We start from the raw sequence: 25,469 nt of genomic DNA on the forward strand, positions 1-25,469 counted from the left end.
TATGATAGTATCATTTTCAATATGAATTTCTTATGGTAAGGTTCAGATTGTTGTTTATTGTATCATTAATCTATTATGTGCACTAATCAGGAGTGAAGAATGAAGATTCCTTTTGAATCTTTCTAAAGAGTTAACACAATTCTCCTTGGGGTTGGCAGGAAGGTGGAGACAAAGATATACTGTACCTGTATTAGGCCTCCTGCAATTTAGATAATTGATCTCTGGAAGTCTAAATTTGTTCTTTTGTACTTATTAATTTCATCATTTTTATTTAACTTTAGGTTTTACATTTAGTGAGAATTATTACTTAGGGCATATTTTGTGATTTGTTTTGTTTAAGTTGTATAAGGTAGATTGGAAAGTATTTTATTTAAGTCCTTGAATTGGAAATAATTTTGCAATAAATGTGCATTTCTATCTCTCTCATTTACAGTATCTGCAATGGGAACTGTTTGGGTTTTCAAATCTGTGTTGTAGCACAACAGGACTGTTACTCTTTGTAGCTCAGCTCAGTGCAGTTTCACTGACCACTTCCGAGTGTTAAAATTCAGGTTTTGATTTGTATGTCATTGTTCAAACTGGGGCCAGTGTCCATATAGAAAACAAAGTATACAGGTATCCCCTTTTTTACGATGGGATTAGGTTCCTGAAAAAACCATAGTTGTGCAAAATATCGTAACTCAGGAGCATTATAACATGGGCAAAGTTGCCAAGAATTCTACGCTAGTTTCATTCCTGATTTCAGCCAAGTCTATCGTTCAGTCCATTATTACTAGACTTCATATTGAACATTGATTGAATTTTATATATGCATACAGTGCATGGACAATTCACACCCAATTTAATAAATGTACTCTACCAACCACCAGAATAAATGATGTCAACAAGTTAATCATAATGCAGTTAAAACAGTTATTTAGCCATCTGGAATAACACCGAGATGTGGGTCAGGTAAGGGTGGGCCAGTTTCTCATGAAACTTTGGGTTGGTATAATAAGATTGAAAAAAGTAGGTTTTTCTATCGCTATCTTTGCAATCAATCATCCGATATATGAAACAAGCTGTTTAGATAGCAGGATATTTAAAATGCAGGATCACAGACTAAATCTATCTGAAACACTAAAAGTGCTGCATTATTAATTATTACTCGGATAAATCACCGAATAAAATTGAAAACACAAACTTGGTGAGGTTTAGTCACGAATGTGATTTTATCACAGCAAAACTTGTGACTGTTTTGCAGATTGAATATTAGTGCCTGTACCTGGCAGGTAAGTCAATCCCCTAAACTGTAAAGTTGTGTTAGGTGGGATCAGCTACAACATCTTCATGAATGACTGGGGCCACAGACTTGGTAACATCATGGTTTGGCATTACTGTACAGGGAAGCACAACAGCAGCTACAGAAGCCAAAAGTCTACGTACATGTAGCTTTATGCAAATATTGAATTAATCATAATTGTTTATACAACACCCAATACTGTAACTTATTGTATTCAAGAGAAATGGGATAATAAATTTAATTTGAAAATATGTATCTAACAGTTTGAAAATCAATTATAAATATAGTAAAACCTCACTAAGGCGGACTAATTGGGGGGAAGGGGTGTCCACCTTAGAGCAAATAAAAAAAAGACCTCCATTTTAAACAAAAAACGAGGACAACACAAATGTATCCAATTTTTATGAAAGAAATACATTTTTTTTTTCAATAAAAATTAATAAAAAAAAGTAATACACACAAAATACTGTACACTTGTCCCCTAAATTGGCAGGCACATCCAGCTGAACAATCGCACCTCTTGCAGTCACTCTGAGTCTGAAATGAGGATTGGAAGAGGAACCTCCTCTGCCATGGAGGTTGATGGTGAGGGTAAGGAGGCACTGCTGAAGGGTCTTGACTTGAAAAAGTCTCAATCTTTGTTTGAGTGACCTTGCTTCTTTGGTCCTGTATGACAAGTGCCTAAGGTGATCATAATAGACCTCAATTTTTTTCATTTTTAGTCTGATGAGTAAATTCTATAAGGGTGTCCAGACAGTTCCTAGCTTCTGGCAGCTTTATTTTTGGTGGTTCATCTTCCTTCTCTTCTCTTCATCAAAATCGTCTGCAGCTTCATATACAGGGTCCACAATCTCCTCCTCTGTCAAGTTGTGGTATCCAGGATCATCAGCCTCCAGCCAAGCCTCCACATTCTCAACTTTAGCATCCTTCTCTCCTGCATAGAGAAGGGTTCTGTGACATTCTTCTGCTGTGAAGTCCTCAAAATCATACTCCTCATCAATGTCATAAAGGAGCTTCTTCCAGGCATTGATGAAGGTTGTTGCCTTGACTTTGGCAGCAGCAGCAAAATTAAGAGAGCATGGACCTGAAGTTGTAGAACTTAAAGTTTCTGAGGGCCCTCTGCCCTTCACGTGGTTCTCACTTGTCTCTTCCAACACCAATTACCATCTCTTCATCGAAAAACTTGCATTTGTACAGCCTTTTCGCAGTATAAATAACACCTTGACCCATTGGCTGTATGACAGGGTGTTGGGTGGCAATGCCTGGCACCTGATCCTTCCATCCCTGCACCAAAAGTTGTACAGTGACGTCCTTGGCCATGTCATCTATCCTTCTACTCGCAGTATTGTTTGATATGGATATCACATCAACTTTCTTGGTGGCAGTCTTTCCAAATAACTCCTGAACAATGTCTCTGGTTGCTGGTAACAGGAAATCTTCCCCGATTGTATGTGTTTTCTTATCACAGCCAATACGAAAGGAAGCCAAAAAGGATGCTTTGAGTGCCCTCTCTGGAACTGTGGCTTGTCTGAATGTACTTGCCTATCTGGCTAGTGATGATTCTTGTTTGAAGAAATAAAAAAATTTCTGGCCTTAATGGGGTGTTTCTGTTGTAATTGTCTTTTTAGTTTCGATGGTTTCAAACATTCATTGGAGTGGATCTCTCGACAGAGAACACACTTCGGGCACTCCACTCCATCTTTTTTCACCACAGATAAACCCATATGCAATATAGGAGGGATCATACTTCCTCAGTTTTGATTTGCCCTTGTGCTAGAGCTCCTCACTTCACTTGGTCTAGATGAAGTAGCAGTGGATGGCTCGTCAGATGATTTACGTTTCAAAAACCTATTCATCTTGAATTTGCAACTAGGCTACTGACACACGATCTGCAAGCATAAAAAAAAATTGATTTTTTACCCGTTGGTGCCGACATAAAAAAAAGCGGTGTATAAAGAAAATGCACATAGAATTGTTTGTTGCTAAGCGAAATGGATAGTAACCTGATTACCTTATTTTTACTTAATATGTATGCTATTAAATTCTGTAAAATGTACAAATGATCTACAAATATACATCGCTATTTTCACCACTATTATAGTTTCATAAGAGCTGCGAAACAAATATTGCCATGATTCCTTTACTTCTAGTTGGTTTATTTAGCAGGATTATTGGTTATAATTTTTTTGTGATTCATCGTAAATAAAAACATGCATCATAACTAGGGCAATTTTTTTTTGTCAATTAAGTCAAAATTTTCTAAAGTGGTAATAGTAATGATGAGGAATGCATAAATATGAAGTTTTGCCGTAATCATAACCATTTGTAACATACCTGTAGATGGGAAAATAGTACGAGTCTCTCTTGAAGGATACTGGAGGGTGGGGCTGGTGTGGGAGAGGGAAGAAAAAAAAGACTCGTGAATGTGACGATGGCATCATCAGGAGCTGACCAATCATGTGAGAAAAGAGTGGCAAAACATGACAACATGCCCAGAGGTTTTCAAATCCTGGCTGTGAAGGGCGTAGCTTTGTGATCTGTTCACACCAACGGGTAACCATTAATGAGTGGAAAACAAATGGGTAAAGAGAGAGAGAGAGAGTCAGTGATGGAAAAAATTATCATTTGTTTATAAATTTATTTTTGGGCGAAAAACATTGCTTTCTTTTATCTGGTCGTAGACCGCAGATTAGGAACCTCTGCACTACAGGTACAGTATGTTCTATGGGGATGCCACATGGCCGAGATCACGTAATTATCAATTATCGGTGTTGTTACTTATCTTTTTATTCCACCTTCTAGTGAGAGGACATCACTAATGTTCTTATTGAACTCTGTTTTGGTGACTGTGAAGTAATTTTTGCTGTTTTTTGTGACTGTTAAGTGCTTTGTCCAGATGATGACCATCGTTCATGCGGATTGTTTACATCGTAGATCGGGGGATACCTGTAGTACAGGTATTCTTTTCTTGTGTGGAGGTTTGGGGCTGGGTAGTAAATAATGTTACTCCAGTCCTCACCTTAACCCTCTCCATTTGGTTGGTGAAATAGGTCACATAAATAGTCTTGAGCAGCGGTGCTCAACGTTTTTGCATAAGTGGGCCACATTAGATGGGAAATGTGTGTTGAGGGCCGCACATTAACCATTATGGAAAAAACGTAGAGAAATTAAGTATGCAATCCACACATTAATAAAAGTGCTTATCAAGCATTAACCATGTCAAATTGTGAATTAAATACACAAAGATTTTATTATTAAATAAAAATTTTAAATTAATTCAAAAGAAATAAAACAGCCTTTATTTATTTATTTGTTTGTGATTTTCTAATAGTTTCGAGGGCCGTACTAAACCTCCCTGATGGACATGGTGTACCCTGAATGCAATGTTTTCTTTCAACAAAAAACTTTTGTGCTTTTGTATATTTCAAAGCAAGCTTGAAGCTTAATCTTAGCATGACCCAATGTAGTTGAATCATATCCATAGCTCGTGCAGATATTATTATTATTTGCCTCGATTTAACAGTTTGAATGTTGAATCAAAGCGTCCAAAAGCGAACCAAAATACTGTATTCTACATTATTGTTTTGGATATTGTCACATACCTGACTCTTTTGTACTGAGACAACCATTATATCTGCTCCTCCTTTAACCTGGAAAGTAAAAAAAATTATCTTCACATTTAAAGATATTTCTTCATGCAATCTTCAACACATCTTATTTTGCAAGTGAACATTATTTTTAAAAGGCATTTTTTAATAACAACAACTTGGGTATTTCAGAATTTTCATCCTCCAGGCAACAACAAAGTTCCAGTCTATTTTGTGCCATTTCCAGTTGCATTATATGGTTTGTGGTGATGCACTTGGGTTCTCTCTTTCCATTCCACTTGATTCTATTGCAGATTGTTTCTAATCATTGTTTCTGTCAGTAGTTTTGTTTTCCCTGGTTTGTAAGTTTATAAGCACTTGCCTCCAATTGTTAAATTTAATTTTTTTATCATGTTGTGTTCTGTGTGGTTGATGTAAAATAGTGGAAGTGGTGTGCTTTAGAATTATCATCATGGTACAAAATTATGAGATGACTGTTTCTCTACAAGCCATACCAAGAATGTACTGTACTTTACTGTGCAGTACTATACTTTGATATGTACAGTATATGAAAATTTCTTTGAAAAATCATGGCACATGAGATTATCTTATGATTTATGTTTTTACACATCCTCATTTTGTATAAATAAATATGCATATATGGTTCACCTTTACTGTAATAATTACCTTATGTGATATTAGTCTGTCATACTCTATTCCCAACAAAAATGGGTGGAACTACAACAATAGGTAATATGAAAATTCGAAATTAATTCATTTGTCCTCAACATATGTTAAGTGAAAGAAATATGAAAATCTTGATACACTTTGTGAATGCTTCATAAATTTTCACTTTGCATATTTAGTTGATTCATCAGCAAGATCTCACAGTACACTTTAAAATTTAGGTAATTTCATCTCGATGATGATTACAGCCCGATTCACCTTAGATCTATTCCTAATAATAACTGCATAGGCTGATGGAACTGATGTTGGAGATAGTGTATATTGTAAGTGGGATGCATAGTACTGTATGTGTGATGTAGTTATTGGGAGATTCATCTTAGAATATCTTCACTAACAATGTAATGGATGAGAATTTTTGTACTACTGTATTTGTTTATAGAATCATTAATATTCATTTACATGAGCAGATATTAGTTACAATATGCTGTCTGTACTCGTCGATGTCGCTGATGACAATGTCAAGGGTGGAAATATGTAGAATTGTTCACTTCATGTATTTGATAGTTATAATATTTCTAGATATACAACACACAATTTAAAGACAAACTTATTTAAGGAATGAATTATTTAGAAGTAACAAATTATGTGCTTGACTAATATTTGGGGAAAATAAGATGGAAAGAATAAACTACAGTATACAAAATTAATCTAAGGAGGCGATAAAGAAATGTTGAGCAGAGTAAGGGTTCCGCTCATGTTGTGTGGGCACATTGATAAATAAGGGAGTGAAAATGTTAAAAACAATATTTAAAAGTGGACGATCAAGAATGTGAGGGGAATTGACAGTCAGAAAGCAGCAGTGCATGATTGTCTTTGTTAATGGGTGATGCTGGCTTGTGTGAACCCATAAAGTAATCCAGATTTGAATCCTTGTGGATTGGGAGAACTTGAGCAGAGCATGTATTTAGATCAGTAAAAAGGAAAGGACAATGTGTATACCGTATGCATTTTCTCTCATTTTCGTTCATCCTGCATTGACCACTAAAAGGGTTGCAAGTGTACTGTATAGGAAGAAGTATTTAACATTGTGATATTGAACTACTGAAATATGTTATACTGTATGTATCAGAAGGAAGAATAAATAATGTAGGTGTCTGAAGTAAGACCTCGTCACCTCACTACAGTAGACTCCGCAGGTATCATTTGGAAATTGAAACATAAATTTGGTTCATAAATATATAACATACTGTACTGAAAAGATGGAGTTTTTTATATAATTTGGAGACTCCAGTTTATATTGGTGATCATACTGGTAAGAGATGGCAATTGTAGTGTTGGGAATATTACAGCAGCAGTGTGTGTGTTTGCAGCAGAGGCTCATGTGTTTGGTTAACTGATATCTTTGTTTTGGGGTTTATAAGTTATAGTGTGAGAATGTGCATTGTTTTTATCCATTATAAGTACATGTTTTTACAGCGGAATGGGATTATACAATAAATGATGAAATATATACAAAAGTGACACTTATTAACAACTACATATTTTACGGCATATAAGAAGCACTTTTTTGTCTGAAAATTGTCTTACAAAATCAGTCTGCATCCTATATGTGAAGTTGTGTCTTCCACAAGCTAATGAATCCCCCAGTTGCTGTCTCCAGTAGGTTAAATGCTACCTAACCCAACTCCAGAATCAAAACTATGTTATTGCTTACTTAAACATTATTAATGCCATACCTGCAACATTTATTTTTCAATCTACAAATACCTGATACAAATGAAGGTTTACATATAACTTTCTTTTCACATTTACATGTTAACATTGCTGACGGCATTGTAACCACGAGGCTATTGGGCCAAGCTCTTGTTTTTCAATTCGTATTTTCGGGTAGATATACACAACTTTCTTCGTTTCTACATATTGTGAAAAAAGTAAAAAATAATTGTTCTAAGGGCAAACACATAAAAGGAATATACATTTCTTTGTACACGAGTTAGCTGGCTTAGTGGGAGAGGGGGAGGACGGCTGGGCAGTTGGTGGTGTGGGGGGAACGTCGCTGTTACTATGGTGAACAGGAGTACATATATGTATATGCAAATGATAACTGTGTTAAACTTTCATTTGGCTTTTATTTACTGGTTTGGTAATACAGTATTTTTTTTGTAACTTATTTATTGGCATTTCCATTTATTCCTCACATTCATTGGTACTGTATATATTGTTTTAAGAAAAATATGGCTACAGGAGGAAAATGCACATAATTTTTTTCCTCGATACTCCCTGCTAAAATGGGGGGTATGTCTTATATGCCGTAAAATACAGTAGCTGTTTAAGACATGAGGAAAGTGGGGTTCAATAACATCATGGTTGTTGGGGCAAGTCTAGTCCAATGAACTGTAGAGGGGGACAGCATCTTGATGTTTTAGATTTGTCTGCAAGTAATACTAAATGTAGCAGCATATTTGTATGTTTTGGAATTTATATTATCTAAATATGTACTGATATAGTTTACTTGTATTAAAATCATCTGGAGGTTATGTGAATGTAACATGGCATGACAAAGTTGAGTGAATCAACTAGGTAATTACTACTTGTATCTATCAAAGCTCTTTACATCCATCCAGCATGGATAAATTTTCTCACTGACTGTAAATTGCAGTGATATATTTGTTTATTTGGGCTTTCATAGTCACATTTAAGATATAAGATTGGGATGTATATAAGGCCTTGGAAATTTTCCTAATACCCCATCCTGCTAAAGAAATATATGTTTTTATACAGTACATTTGCATGTTATTTTACCCTTTTGTCTTGAATGCATTTTAGCATCAGTCAGACTTTGATGAATATGCCTGTATCAGTTATTATTGTGTTATTGACACCAAGACTGACTTAACTTGTATACTAGTCTCATATTTTGATGAATGTGTAATGAGTTACGATACATTCATTTTAATGTTCAGTATACATTATAGTATAGTATTATGACCAGTGCTGGTAAGTACAGGGGGTCCCCCAAGTTCGCGAATCTTTACTTCGCATTCCTCTATTATTCACGGATGACACCCCTGGATGTACCCAAAAATGTCTGGGTAGTTTTAACCCTTTCACTGAGTCGGCCAATTTCGGCGGTATTCCCCATTAAGTGCCAAAAGTCACTAAAAACTGGAAATACTTACATTAACGTTTTAACTATTTTTTTAATGAAAAAAATGCGAGGAATCTATATTTAACAATTAAAAGGTCATAAAGTAATAAAATCTAGGGTAAATTCACGATTTTGTGGGGAAAACACTTTTTTCTTGCATAAAGACCTTTCCTTAATTACTGGCCTGGCAGTAGCCCAGATCTTAACCCAATGGAAAATTTGTGGTCCATTGTTAAGCGTCGTACTGACACATCATCAATCCTGAAGCTAGAGGCAGCCATCAAGGATACCTGGGCTAACTTGCCACCTGACCTTGCAAAACCTTGCTGACAGTGTTCCTCGAAGGCTAAAAGACTGTCTGAAGCGAAGAGGAAACACTACAAAATATTAATTGAAGTGGTAAGTGTGACTTGACTTTATTTACATAACATAATCGTAAATATCAATATTTTTTCAGCACACGAACTAACATTCCGCGCAGACTGTATGTACAGTATATATATATATATATATATATATATATATATATATATATATATATATATATATATATATATATATATATATATATATATATATATATATATATATATATATATATATATATATAAACAGTTATTAGTCATAAAAATGGGGAAACTGGGCAAAACACAGAGCAACAATGTTGACTCCTAGTGTTTTTATGGCGGGAGCTTCAGCTTGCCCCAGTCGTCACTGGGTGGCGGCATCTACTGGGCTGGCGTATAATTAAAATCCTGAAGGACTGTAGTAGAGTTATGCGTTGACAGTTTTTTTACGAATGTGGACTAAAGTCGATTTATTCGGTGAAGGACAAAAATATAAATGTGAATAAAGTCAAGCCATGCGGGAAAGGGTTAAAGTTGCCGGCATTTTCGCGGCTGGGACAGGGAGACATTCGTTCTAGAGACAGTAATTTCCTTTGCCTATATTGTAAATATGTGTGTGTGTGTGTGTGTGTTTGTAGACACACACACACACACAAAACACATACAAATAAATAATAATTGGAAAGTACTCTCACAAATAATCAGAAACAAATGTATTAAAAATGTGAGTCTACCCTCTAGTCTGTTCTCTATTACAGTACTTTATTAATAAAGCATGGAAATGAGAGTAGTCTGTACCATTTTTATAAATTTGTTTCGGATTATTTGTGAGAGTATTTTCCAATTATTACCGTATTTATTTCTATGTGTTTTGTGTGTGTGTCTACACACACACACACACACACACATATACAATACTACAGCTAAAAGAAATAATTGTCCTAAGGGCAAACACATAAAAGGAGTACAGTAATACCCCGATTTACGCGGTTTTGCTTTACGCGATTCTACATTTATGCGGTACTTCGCCAGAACCGGAATTTCATTTTACGCGGTGCATCTACTCATATACGCGGGAAGCGGCGCGGGCAGGATGCGCCTAAGGTCGCCCAATCATCAAAACATTACCGAGTTCTTCACCCGCCACCCACCACAGCCGGCCCAAGTCAGTGATAGTGATAATGAGGATATGGACTTATATGGACTTGAGGGGTTTGACAAAGAGGCCCTGCAAGCCTCTGTGGTGGATAGTGATACAAGCAATACAGGTGAGGGCCAATAATCTGCCCTCTGCCTCAGAACCAATCCCCCATCCCCGTGTGCCCAGCCATCTTTTCTACTAAAGTAAGTGTTAAAAAATACTAATATTATTGATGTTTCTCTTATTATTAATTGTGTGTGCATACTATCATAAAATAAAGAAGTTATTTTTACTACAACGTAGGTATTGTGTCTGAAAAAGTGGAGTTTGGGGGTCGGGCCAGTCTCTTAGAATTAATCCCATATGTTCTGTTATTCCATTTACGCGGTTTTCGTTTTACGCGGTACCCCGTGGGTTCAATTGACCGCGTAAACCGGGGTATCACTGTATATATCTTTGTACACAAGTAAAAATCCCCCCTCCCCCGTTCGCAAATGTTATTCGCGGATTTGGCGATTCGCGGCCATTGTGAGAACCTAATCCCCGTGAATTTGGGGTGCTCCCTGTACAGTAAACCCTCGATAACTCAGCACATATGGGGTTCTGGCCTTGCCGAATTATCCCAAATTCCTACTTATCGAGTCACTTCACCCTCCTAAAAAAAAAAAAAAAAAATTATCGACCCATATATATGTGTACAATGAAAGACAAAAGTCGTGTCTTGAAATTTGGTGAAAATATATACCGAAGGACTAAACTTTTGGTGTGCTCTGCCTTGTGGTAGGGGGCTCTCATAATGCTTCACGAGTTATATTTAATCTTCGGACAAAACTGCGACATGACTTTTGTCTTTAATTGTACCTGTAATTACTAAATGTAAAAAAAGTAACACTTACCAGCACTGCAGGCAAAGAATGAAGCATCACAGGAGACACAGATGCATGGAAGGTGACACAGAGGTATGGTAGGTGACACAGAGGCATGGTAGGTGACACAGTCATGGTAGGTGACACAGAGGCATGGTGGGTGATGCAGGTGGCCAGATATGCCGAGATTTTCCCAGATAATTTTATATATCTCGGCATTTCCCGGGTTATACTATAATACATTCCAAGACCATATCCATGCCGAGTTATATGAAATTCCAAGTTATCAAATGCCGAGTTATTGAGGGTTTACTGTAATGCTGTAATAATACTTCATTATTATTTTTTGGGGGTGTTCTGTACAGTTGTACCCCACTTAACGCGGTCAATTGAACCCAGAGGGTCCCGCGTTAAGTGAAATCCGCGTTAAGTGAACAACAGAACATATGGGATTAATTCCAATAGAAACCGGCCTGACCCCCAAACTCCACTTTTTGAAGGCACATACCTATGTTGTAGTAAAAATAACATCTTAATTTTATGATGGTACATGCACACAATTAATACTTAAGAGAAATACAGTCGCCAAGTTAATGTCCATTCAAATAATGGACTCAACTCCCTCCCTCTCTCACACTACACTCCTGGCTCTTCCCTCTCAGAGAAATTTTTGGGGGAAAACCACTAAATTTTAATAAATAATACCTCAAACTAAAGTTAGGATAATACAATTGACATTGCTGGATTCCTTGTAAGACCAGGAATATTTTGAATATAAATGTCATATATTTTGCACAAAAGATAACATAGTTACCTAGAGAAAAATTTTTATCTAAAATTTGTATGTTTAATGAAAAATATATGATGTTTATATTCAAAATGATCACCAAATTATAAGAATTCCAGCAATGTAAATTATATTCTGACCGGGTAATTTGTATGAATTTTATGAGCTAAAACAAATATCTTCAGTTAATAAAAAAAAAAATAATCTTCACAACACTATCTGTCAATCAAAGTACCCCACCTTGCCTCCCCCCCTCTTCCAACCGCGCGGTCAGTCCCAACCCTCCCCCCCACCCCCCACCAATCCTCCCTTCCAGGGTTTTTAACATTTAGTATTAAATAATACCTCAGATTAAAGTTAGGATAATATAATTGACATTGCTGGATTCCTTGTAAGACCAGGAATATTTTGAATATAAATGTCATATATTTTGCACAAAAGATAACATAGTTAATTTGAGAAAAATTTTTATCTAAAATTTGTATGTCTAATGCAAAAATATGATGTTTATATTCAAAATGATCACCAAATTATAAGAATTCCAGCAATGTAAATTATATTCTGGCCGGGTAATTTGTATGAATTTTATGAGCTAAAACAGGCAGTCAGGCAGGGTGGGGCAAATCTAAAAATAGCGTCTGGAGCCGGACACTCACCGCGTATATGTGGAAAAAATCCGTGTTAAGTGAAAGTTCAGCTCTGGCGAGGCACCGCGTATATGATAAAACGCGTTAAGTGAAACCGCGTTAGGCGGGGTAATACTGTATACTTAAGTACAGTAAAGCCTCGAATAATGACGGTAATGTGTCCTCCATTACTGCAGTGTAAGGTGAATTAGCGTATCGTGAACCAATAATTACCATTAAAATAAAGAAATAATAATGAGATGCATTCCATAGTCTGACCTTTTCATATTTTTTGGTGTGGCTTTTTACCCTCTTTTCCCCCAAAACAATAAAAGTAATGAAAAATGCAAACAATGTTCTTTAAATAATGTTTATGAATGCACCTTATACATATAAATCAATAATAATAATAATATAGTCACACAAGAGATGGGACGCCATTGTTGTCAGTGTTTACACCCTGGTTGTTGCTGTAATAAAATTAATTTAAAAAAATTGGCATGATTTAATTAATGTTATTTAATGTACAATAGATGTAAACACTTATGGTAAAGAAAAAAAAAAGAGACTGATAGCGGAAGGCCAACGTATACGTGCACACTCAAGAAAACAGTGTCATTTACCTTAAGAATATGTACACAAGATTCATTATTGTTTATTACTGAATATGTATTTGATTGAATTCATGTTTTTATATGCAAAATGAACAATACAATTCATTAATAATACGTAGAATATTAAAACACACAAGAGGGAGACAAGACCTCATTGTTTTCGTTAGTGTTTACACCCGACGATGGTTCTACATATGAAACTGAAGAAAATAAGACCCCGTAGTAAAATTAAAGTAAAATAAAAAATGAAAATGTATGTTTTAAGTAACGTTATTTAATGTTAATAAATGGAACAATAGAAGTAGCTAACCACCAATGGTAAAGAAATAAAGCGAGACGATTGGGAACGCCAACGTATGTAAGTGCGTAAATGTGAAAATATATCGTCATTTCTCTACATAAGAATATGAAAGCAACACTTAGTACTGTTCATATATGTTTTAAATAAAACTTATGAATGTAAAACAAAAATTCTACTCACCAATGGTGGTAAAGTCAAAAACATAAGGACAGCCAATAAAATGTTGTGAGAGTTTTTACTCGGATGACAAAGTCATCAGGTTCGGCTCTGGCTGAAGCTGTAGCTTTCCATAAAGAGGTCATAGCTGTTGCTGTAACTGTTACTGAACCTTGTTGCTGAAGCTGCTGCTGAATTTGATGGTGTAGCTGAAGTTGGTGGTTTAGGCCTTCAAATAATAAAGCTGTTGAAAGAACCTTGCACAGCAGCTTTCTTTCCTCATTATACATGTTTAGGTCATATGCATTTTTCAAGTCCCTGTTAATTTTAATGCTTCGTTCTGTTAATGGATCCACTTCAGAAAATGTGTTTATTGCCCTCTTCATATGATATCCACAGACCTCTCACCTTTTTCATATCGTTTTAATATCTGGTTTCTTGGCTAAGCTTACACACTATCTTTTATCTTTTGAACCAGCACTACCATCACTTGCTCTCTTGGTCATGTTGAATAGGGATGCAAAAATGCTGTAAGAAACCCGAGAAAGTTTTTCTCATTTTCCTGGTCAGATGCATGAAAACAAAGGGCCCGCCAGCTGTGACTGTTTATACTAGTGATGCTGACGTCACCACTCACAAGCCCGGCAGCCTCCATGCGCAAGGCGTTTTTTTTTTTATACTGTATGTATAATACATATCAGGATTTAGTTATTATTTATATGAAAATTAATTATATTTTATTTTTTATTCTATTTTCATTGTAAATATGAAGAAAATAACGGTGTAAATTGAATTGGGTCCTAAATTAACCAGGGTCTTAAATATGAATCGTCATTAGTAGAACCGTCATTATCGGAGGCTTTCCTGTACTTTGAATTTTGGACTGGTAAGTATATTTTGGGAGAAAACCACACTAAGTAACAAGAAAATTGAAAATTGTAAGTGAAACTGTTTAAAATTTTGCAAATATAGAAAGTAAGTAAATACAGGGATGCGCTGTTTGGCAATCGGGATGTGTTCCTAAAAAAACAGATTGCCGAGCGAACTGAAACAAAAAATATCTTAAACAAGGGATATAACAAGGAATAATATCCATGGAGATGGCACGTAATTGTATAGCGAGTCGCCTGGCTGACTTGCCACCCAGTAGTACTCAGAGTGGGTGAGGCTGAGCTCCAAACAAAGAGGCACCTCACTTTTGAAGAGCGTTACAAGGGACGGATCGTCTACGTATGTGAATGACCTTATAAGACCTACGAACTTAGTTGCTTGATTCACCTTACTCTTCTCACAATGGTTTGAGAACTTTGTTGTCAACTTACACAGTACACACTCAAGCAGTTTTCACATTTGGTCTCTGTTGATGATGTTTCCTCAACACATTGGGAAATGTATTATGCCTCCTTACTGTTGGTACGACCTCAAGGTACATTTTTCATTTCGTGACATTGAATCTTAACAGCCATTTCTTCCATAGCTCTTCACCCGTGTTCACAATCCATTTAATTATTAATTTCCCTGAATTTAATATTAGTTACAGCAATATTAGTTACATGTTCTAAAAATCAAAATCAACCAGAGACAATGTGTGGAATAACAGCAACACTGGACCAGGCACCTGTTGATGTGGAAGAAGGGAATGCTTGAATACCACAGTAGAAATAAAATATTCTTTACAGCTTTAAACACTTATTATTGTCAATTTAAAATTTACCAAAGCAATTTACAAACATTTTCAAATAAATTAGTATATTACAGATTTAAATAACTTCATCATAGTACATATATCATCCAACATACCTATATATTTTTTAAGGAAAACCATCTGCTTTACATGGAATGGATTCTTATAGGAGTACAGACCTACAGTCACATACAAAAAAAGGTTATCTCTGCAGGCTAAATATTAAACATGAAGAGCCATACTAAGGAGGCACACTTGTGGCAATTACATTCTAAAAATCACGCTTCAATTTCATAAACACTTCTGGTGTTGCAGTTCCAAGTTGTTTGTGCAAGCAGAATATGATACATACCATCTTCTGTGACAATATTGCCCTAAATATCTGGCAGAGAGCACACAATACATACACCAAAATATGTCCAAGTATTTTAGCAGTGCTACACCATGAGAATATGTTTGAACTTGTGTGTGTGTCCTAAGTGTGGGCCTAAGGCTGTTCCTCAGTTAATATGGTAGGTACTCTTATGTTGAAAATCCTTAACAATATCCTGTCAATGTTGCTGCAGTTGACAGGTATAGCCTATGGAAGACAAGAAGATCTGATCACATAATAAGGGCTTTCTTTATAAAATCCTGGATCTGATTTCTAAGTATCACCTAAAGTACAACATCAGAGACAATCTACTTATTATAAACAGCCTGTGATGACACACAACACTCTCCAAGGAAACTTACATGTTGAATGTTGGTGATATTTACAAACAGAACCTTAGAACTTTAACCATATGATCAAGTGCATTTCAAAATTATTCTCACTTTCATTCAGCTATAAAAAGGGATTTAGAATCACCAAATTGGCTGGATGTTTTTAAAATGGTAAAACTATACCATGTGGCTATCTGAGCTAAACTACTGCATCTCTAATGTGAATAGAATTCTATAAAAAGTGACTACCAAAAATATGGTTTAGAATATAACATTTTGATATATTCCAAGAATATTGATTTAGGGCCATTCTATTTTTTTTTACTATAACCTATGTGGTAAAGTTTTAATTAATAAAAGTAATCAGACCTAATCATTATTCTGGTTGTGGTAAACAGTTTTTTTTATATTTTGGTAGACAGTTCAAAGTTAATTTTTCATTCAGAAAGATTATATGTAAAGTGAGATTAGTCTTCAAATACACTTTATATATTACCGTATATACTCTTTAATTCTTTTATTACCAGTAGTTGTCTGTCTATCTATGAGGTGTAAAATGGAGACCAACATGGCAATGTTACAATGCTGTATATAAACCAAGTCTTTGTATCTGGGACAACATTTATACATCCTCTTCATGCTCCCAAGAATATGGTAACTATTAATATAGACTAAGAATACATATTAAACTTCTTTTGGCCATTAATGCAAGTATAGCACAGTATTCTGACATCCTGAAGTGAGATTCTGTCATAAGCAAAATGGGTACAGTCCAGAGTTAATGTCAAAAGACATATGAGAAGTCAATAATGCCAATGATTGGGAATCACGGGAATTCACATACACAGTAGTACTGTATATCATATGCCAGCAAGACATTAGTCTCTTCATCAACTGAAAATGACAATCACACTAGTAGCATGTTTTCTTTTTTACAAGAGTTGAACAGCATACTACAACATCCAATATGGAATTAAATAATTCTATCAATAACTACACCCTTACATTACAGCACTGACTAGTTGACATGAGGATAAAACTAACAATACTTTCGAACAATCCTAATAAAGCACTTACATTATGAGCAGCTTAAAATTCAGTTTTCATACAGAAAAAGAGAGGGAGAAGAGAGGTAGGAGAGGTTTATGGAAAAAAAAGACAATTATTTAAAGGAGAACCACAAAAAGAGAAGAATGTACTGTAGTACTGTATAATATGGTGATGTGTGTGTGCGTGAGTGTTTATGGAAGTGTACATCTGCTTTACTCATTGCATTTAACAAATTATTTTTCAGTTTGTTTAGCAAACAGATGAATGTGGATAATATATAGATATAATTACATGACATCAGTTTAGAGTTCTCTCTTCGTTGATATTGATTCTGAAAGAAATAGGTTGAATAGTTAATAAACCATAAATATGAAATATAAGAAACAAAAGGCCACCAACTTTATACCATTAAACAGGTGAACATCTGGCAAGCTGACAAAGGACGTATATATATTCTCTTTTCAAGCTAACTGTTGTATCACTTACAAATACTGAGACTGAAGGATTATCATGTAGGAGAGACCTAACAGTACTGTAAATTATTGGCTATGCAAAAAATATGAATAATACAATGACCATAATTTAATAAAAATTTCTCTATGAAAAAATTCACAACGTAGCTAAGAATCTAATCCCCTACCAAGGTTGTTTAAAAACAAATGCAATAACAGGCTGGTGTTCTTTAATATACTGTATTATCTAATGGAAAACTAAAGTACATCTAAAGCATATATTTTAAGAAATGATTACTTTTGAAGTTTTGAAATCAAATGCAGTTTGCATCATCATCATTCTGAAAAACATGTTTGTCAAGTCTCGTTAACTTATTCTTAAATTGTACACAACCCAAAACTTTATGTACAAGTTTATGTCCAACAACCCACCCTCACTATTCAGCATGGCTGCATCAGTAGACACTCCTTCAAATACACTCTCTGACAAGATCCCAACATTTTCACCTCAGTTTTTAATGATAAAAATAAATTATTTTTAAGATCAATAAAATTTTACATATGATATATAAAGCAAACCTCAATGTAGGTCCCAAAGCACTGTACAGTATCAGTTTAATAAAAAAATAAGTTAGTCCAAACCTTACATAATCTCTAGTTGAGAGTGATCACAAAAAGTCTTGGAATTTTCTTTCATATGAAATACTGGAAGAAAAATTTCTATACTGTACAGTATTACCTAGGGGTTAAATATTTGTAAATGAAAATTTTATGCAAACTGAAGAGGCCATTTGGGATCTTGAAGGTTCCATAGTACTTTAGTGGTCCTACATGATAAAGTTTCCCCTGTGCAAGAGGATGACATCATTCCAGATAACGGCCATGAATATCAGCATTCAGCTTGACACACCATCATAGTAGCTTAGTCAACACCATAATGGCAATTAAATTGGCACCTTCATGGTATCAATCTTGCCCCCAGCATGATAAACTAATTCAGCACCACCATGGTAACTATCATGGCACCATTGTGATAACTAACTCAGCACCACCATGGAAACTATCATGGAACCATCATGATTACTAATTTAGCATCATAGTTATAAACTCTGTACCATAATGATAACTAAAAAAGTGCCATCATGGTAAGTGACTCCGCACCATCATGGCAACGGACTCCCCACCATCATGGTAACTAGCTGAACACCATCATGGTAATTCTGCACCTTCATGGTAACTAACACTGTACCACTCTATCTGGATCACAATAATGATTCACTTACCCAGTTTCTCAATATTCCTATGCTATTTGCATACCATTTTTGCCCTGGGTGATCCATGTTAGTGAACACAAATTATGTGCATAACTCATCATGCAACTCTGTCTCACAGTATAGCATATTACAAAAAACTAACATACTGAACTACAGTTTCAGTAAATATATATATTGAATCCAGTGGCTACAATCACATAAGTTGTTTTATTATTTTATATCCTTATTTTAATATGGCAAACTGTACTGTGTACCAGTACTAGAGAATACTAAGTTCATGGTTTAAACATAAGTAGATAACTACCAGGCACTCCAAGTTATAGTTTTAATCATTAAGTGAAACCCTCTTACATCTCGGCTTTGAGCTGTTGCTCTTCAAGTGTGTTGCTGCCTGTGAGTGCTTCAGCTCCAAGGGGGTGCTTCCCCAGGTCATCTTTGAAGGCAATGAGGCCTAGGTGAGCATGTGAGGCCTCGTTAAGAGCGCGTGAGGTAATGCAGGCACGGTACTGGTCAGCAGAGAGGGAAGTTGAACATTCCTTAGGATGCCACAAGTGGAATATCCCTGGATCAGTAGAACGGATCACCGAGAGCCTAGATTTAACATATCTGAAATGTATGTCCCATTATTATAAATACAATAGTTGTATACTAAATTCATGTCAAGAACAGAACTAGTGTTAAGACAGCCATCAAAGTTTACCTTGTGCCATACACAGTGGCGGCTCGTCAGTAGGCACTGTGGAAATGCAGCACCCCCTATTTCACCCGATATATATGTATTATATAATATAATATATCATATATGTTTACAGTATTTATTTATACTTGTTCAAGATATTTAAAACTATTATCAATAATCCTTAAACTTAATGTCAATGGCCATTCTCTAATTCCGAGAAAAAAAAAAAAATCCCTGTACAGTCAGTTCTGCTATAACGCGATAGTTGTTTTCTTGTAAAACATCGTGTTATAGAAATTCGCGCAATAGAAATAACAGGGCTTAGGGAGAAAATGGGGTTAGGTGCAAATTACTCAAAATCAAAAAAAATTTAGTAGTTAGCCTAACACAAAGGATAGCACAGTCTAAATAAATGTTACATTCATATCTAATAATGAAATCATACAGTAAATGTAACACTTTACCTTGATAAAATATGAATATAACTTGATGGGGGAGAAAGGTGATTTTGAGGTTGATAACATCGAGCTTCTCTTCAAGTGTTATAGCCTTTCTTTTACGATCATCACCGGGAATGCGATCACCAGAACGCTTCTTGGAGATATTCTTCTTTACCATATTCACAGTTAATACCACAAAATTGGAGAAATAGTAAGCAAAAATCGCGTTACAGCAAACAAGCGTTCGCGTTTTACAAATATTGTTCTTCTATTCATAAATCGCGTTAGAGCCAATTCGAGTTGTCAAAACATGCGTTATAGCAGAACTCACTGTATGTGGAACTGTCTTACTCGACAGTTCCAATAACGGGCGTTTGCTTTGTCGCACGCATGCGCGCATGTCCTGGAAGCAAGCAGGGGCGAGCACTGTGGATCACACAGTGCCGATCTGGTTACCAGTGTGGGAGGTAGTGTTTACGCATCATCCTGTGTGGTGCTTACGCGCCGTCTCCTATATCAAGAGTATTTGAATGTGATAAATTGTAGATGATGTGATATCATACTGTATGATGTCACATCATCTACAATTTATCACATTCAAATACTCTTGATATAGCAGACGGCGCATAAGCACCACACCAGATGATGCGTATGATTCATACTCATAGAGACTACATTTTGTATTCATTGTTTTTTCCAGAAACTTTATTGTGTAGAAGAATTTGAATTAATTAAACACGGCCTCCTTGTTTTCCCAAGAAACAAGTTCTGTGACAGTGAGTGAGCTTCAACAACTTAAATTTTCACAGTTGTCTCTTCATGAGAAAGTTGCCATCAAGACAAGAGGCCATCCCTCACCTGATATTCAAATACCTCAGCCAGGAATAAGCAACAGTAAGAGGTATATTCGTAGCTTTCATTCAGAATGGTACCAAAGGAAAAGTTGGCTCTGTGGTTGTGAAGTAAAAAATACATTAGTATTTTGTTTTCCGTGTTTGTTGTTTGGAATTGGAAGTGATGTAACTTGGACAAAAGACGGCTTTAGAAATATAAACAAAATGAAAGAAAAAACTGAAAAACATGAAAAGTCAAAGAAGCATATTGAAAGCGTGGTTTCACTATCACTTTTAGGAAGCGTAAATATTAAAGAAAAACTTAGTGAAGCCTATATAGACTTTCGATCAATGAGCATAACAGGAAGGTTACCAAGAACCGTGAAATTTTATCCAAGATAATAGACTGCATTACATTTTGTGGAAACTTTGAAATTCCTTTACGTGGACATGATGAAAAAGATGATTCAGTAAATCCAGGTGTATTTAGGGGATAAATAAATTTTGCATATAAATTAGACCCAGATTTAAAGAACCATTTAGAAACAAGTACAGTCTTCACAGGTATTTCTAAGACTATTCAGAATGAGATACTTGACTGCCTGCTGCAGATATACCATGATGAGATAAAGAAGAGATTAAAGAAGCTTCATTTGTAGCTGTCATGGCTGATGACACAACAGATGTTTCAGAACACACTCAAATGGTAATTGTTCTACGGTACGTGCTGAATGAAGAAATATTTGAGAGTTTTTGGGGATTCTTTATTCCAGAAAATCAAACTGCAGAATTGCAGATGGCATATCAAAATGTGTTCTAGAGCAGTTAGATATAATCCTTCAAGGAAATAGACAAAAACTGATAGTTCAGACATTTGATGGTGCAAATGTCATGAAAGGCAAAAAAGGGGGCGTTCCGGCAAAAATAAAAGCACATTTCATTCACTGTTATGCGCACCAACTGAATCTGATAATGAGAAATGCAGCAAGTATTAAGCGGGACTCAAGAATATTTTTCTCTAACGTTTTGGTCTATACCAAAATTTTTCTCAAGATCACCACAACGTGTATCCATTCTCAATAAGCATATGAACGTCAGCATTCCGCGCCCATCCTCTACAAGGTGGAACTTTAACATACGGACCGTGAACAAAGTTCATGAAAATTTGCAACCTTTAAAAAGCTGCTTTGCTGAAATCCAGTCAACGGTAAATGCAGATCGAACCATTTCAGAAGCAACAGGAATTTTGCACTACCTGAATAATGAAAAATTCATGTTCTGGTTGGAGCTTTTTCATCAGATCATGCCTCATGTTGAAGTACCAGGTAATTTACAACCAAATGCAGTCTCGAGAAATTGATGTGTTTAAAGTACATGAATATATAACAAATTTCAAAACTGCTATTTTAGAAATAAGAAACTTGAAGTACTGTGAGAATCCTTCAAAGACGCTCATGGCACTAGTTTTAAGAATAAACTGCCTACAGAAGAGATAGGATTGACCACTGAAGCATATCCCATGATTGACAAAGAAAAATTTGAAACTGAACTCAGAGTATTCTACAGTAGGTCCGATATGCATGAATATAGCAGGTTAATTAACCTGCTGAAATTTATCTTGGAAAATAATTCAGATGGTGTTCTTAGTGAGATTGCGAAACTGAAAAAAATCCTCTTGACAATTTCTATGACTACATCAGAGCCTGAATGCTGCTTTTCAACATTAAAAAGAATAAAAACTTTTCTGAGGAGCACTATGAATCAGGAAAGGCTAAATGCACTTGCAATGATTTCAACGGAGAAAATTTCTTTAACAGTCATCCAAACATCAATGAGAAAGTTGTTGACCTTTTCGCTCAAAAGAAAACAAGAAGAATGGATTTTGTTTTTAAATAAATTTGGATCAAGCTAGACTGGAGTATTTTATCTGTAAGTGTTAATGTTTTTTTTTTGGATTTTTACCATTTTATATATATAGTGGGGTATGCTATAACGAACGGATCCTACTACAAATATTCCTATAACGAACGGTTTTATCTATAAAATTGAGAATGCTATAACGAACGAAACTCCTACAATGAACATTATTTAAATTTTTTTTTTTTTTTACTAATTTATTGTTTTTTTATTACAAGTATTAATGACGTTCTTTATTTCAGGGGTTTAGATGCATATTTATGCACTTTTTTACAATTTTTACAATATTATATTATATTTTTCAGTGTTAAGTGGTTGTATTTGGGAGCCTGGAACGGATTAATCCTATAACGAACGAATGCTATAACGAACAAGGTTCTAGAACCAATTAGATTCGTTATAGCATACCCCACTGTATATATATATATATATATATATATATATATATATATATATATATATATATATATATATATATATATATATATATATATATATATATATATATATATATATATATATATATATATATATATATATATATATATATATATATATATATATATATATATATATATATATATATATATATATATATATATATATATATATATATATATATATATATATATATATATATATATATATATATATATATATACTTCATTTTTAGTCCATATAACACGCGGACTTTGAACATATAATCAACGACCTCACCAGCAAGGAATCGAACCCTCGACCTACTGGGTGTGACTAGGGAACGCTTACCGGCTAGGCCACAAGGACACTAAAAGCAGCTCTAGACTCTGTTATATTTCACACAAAGCCTGTTCATCGAGCTGATGACGCCGTGAACCTCATTGGGAAACTGCCCGTGCCTCTTATGTGGTGTCAGTAGCATTTTACCGAATCCAGCTGGTATGAAACGCGAGGTACATATATATACTTCATTTTTAGTCCATATAACACGCGGACTTTGAACATATAATCAACGACCTCACCAGCAAGGAATCGAATCCTCGACCTACTGGGCAATGAGGTTCAAGCATCAGCTCGATGAACAGGCTTTGTAATATAACAGAGTCTGAGTTATATATATATATATATATATATATATATATATATATATATATATATATATATATATATATATATATATATATATATATATATATATGAACCCAGAGGGTCCTGGTGTGAAATCAGCGTTAAGTGAACAACAGAACATATGGGATTAATTCCAATAGAAACCGGCCCGAGCCCCCAAACTCCACTTTTTGAAGGCACATACCTATGTTGTAGTAAAAATAACATCTTAATTTTATGATGGTACATGCACACAATTAATACTTAAGAAATAGAGAAATACAGTACATCTAGTTAATGTCCATTCAAATAATGGACTCAACTCCTCCCCTCTCACACTACACTGCGGCTCTTCCTCTCTGAGAAATTTTTTGGGGAAAACCACTAAATTTTAATAAATAATACCTCAAACTAAAGTTAGGATAATTCAATTGACATTGCTGGATTCCTTGTAAGACCAGGAATATTTTGAATATAAATGTCATATATTTTGCAAAAAGATAACATAGTTACCCAGAGAAAAATTTTATCTAAAATTTGTATACAATAAAATATATGATGTTTATATTCAAAATAATCCTGAAATTATAAAATTCCAGCAATGTAATTATATTCTGACATGGAGTAATTTGTATGAATTTTATGAGCAAAATAAATATCTTCAGTTAATAAAAAATAATCTTCGACACTATCTGTCAATCAAAGTACCCACCTTGCCTCCCCTCTTCCAGCGGTCAGTCCCAACCCTCCCCCCCCCCAATCCTCCTTCAAGAGATGTGGGGTGAAAAAATAAATTTAACATTTTGTATTAAATAATACCTCAGATTAAAGTTAGGATAATATAATTGACATTGCTGGATTGTAAGACCAGGAATATTTTGAATATAAATGTCATATATTTTGCACAAAAGATAACTATATTTACTCAGAAAACATTTTATCTAAAATTTGTATGTCTAATGCAAAATATATGATGTTTATATTCAAAATGATCATCAAATTATAAGAATTCCAGCAATGTAAATATATTCTGACTTGGTAATTTGTATGAATTTTATGAAAACAAATATCTTCAGTTAATAAAAAAAAATATATATTCTTCTCAGGGTAACAGATGGTCGGTCGTTGGTCCTCCCCCAGCCCCACCAACCGGTCCCAAGGAGATGTGTGGGAAAACCAGAATACTTAACTTTTTGTAATAAATAATACCTCAAACTAAAGTTAGGATAATATAATTGACATTGCTGGATTCTTGTAGACCAGGAATATTTTGAATATAAATGTCATATATTTTACAAAAGATAACTTATAGTTACTCAGAGAAAAAAATTTTATCTAAAATTTGTATGTCATGCAAAATATATGATGTTTCTATTCAAATGATCTAGAAATACAGTATAAGAATTCCAGCAATGTAAATTATATTCTAGCTGGTGTATGAATTTTATGAGCTAAAACAGGCAGTCAGGCAGGGTGGCGGTGGGGGCAAATCTAAAAATAGCGTCTCGAGCGGACACTCACGTATATGTGGAAAAAAATCGTGTTAAGTGAAAGTTCAGTTTGTGAGGCACCGCGTATATGATAAAGAGCGTTGAGTGAAACAGCGTTAGGAGGGGTAAAACTGTATATATATATATATATATATATATATATATATATATATATATATATATATATATATATATATATATATATATATATATATATATATATATATATATATATATATATATATATATATATATATACATATATATATACATATATATATACATATACATATACATATATATATATATATATATAA

General features: G+C 34.6%; 1 protein-coding gene across 1 annotated transcript in view; it reads right to left on the minus strand.

Moving 5' to 3' along the window:
* Positions 1-14,324: 14,324 nt before the first annotated feature.
* Positions 14,325-25,469, minus strand: part of LOC121862361 (chondroitin sulfate N-acetylgalactosaminyltransferase 1-like) — an 89,835-nt gene continuing 78,690 nt past the window's right edge. Inside the window, exons 10-11 of the mRNA XM_042360600.1 lie at positions 19,059-19,313; positions 14,325-17,312 (exon numbers count right to left, since the gene is read on the minus strand). Of these exons, the coding sequence (XP_042216534.1) occupies positions 17,279-17,312; positions 19,059-19,313 (289 nt within the window). The 3' untranslated portion in view covers positions 14,325-17,278. The remainder of the gene's footprint in view (positions 17,313-19,058; positions 19,314-25,469) is intronic.

This window comes from Homarus americanus, unplaced genomic scaffold (assembly GCF_018991925.1).
Source record: "Homarus americanus isolate GMGI-L3 unplaced genomic scaffold, GMGI_Hamer_2.0 scaffold31037, whole genome shotgun sequence".
Lineage (NCBI taxonomy): Eukaryota > Metazoa > Arthropoda > Malacostraca > Decapoda > Nephropidae > Homarus > Homarus americanus.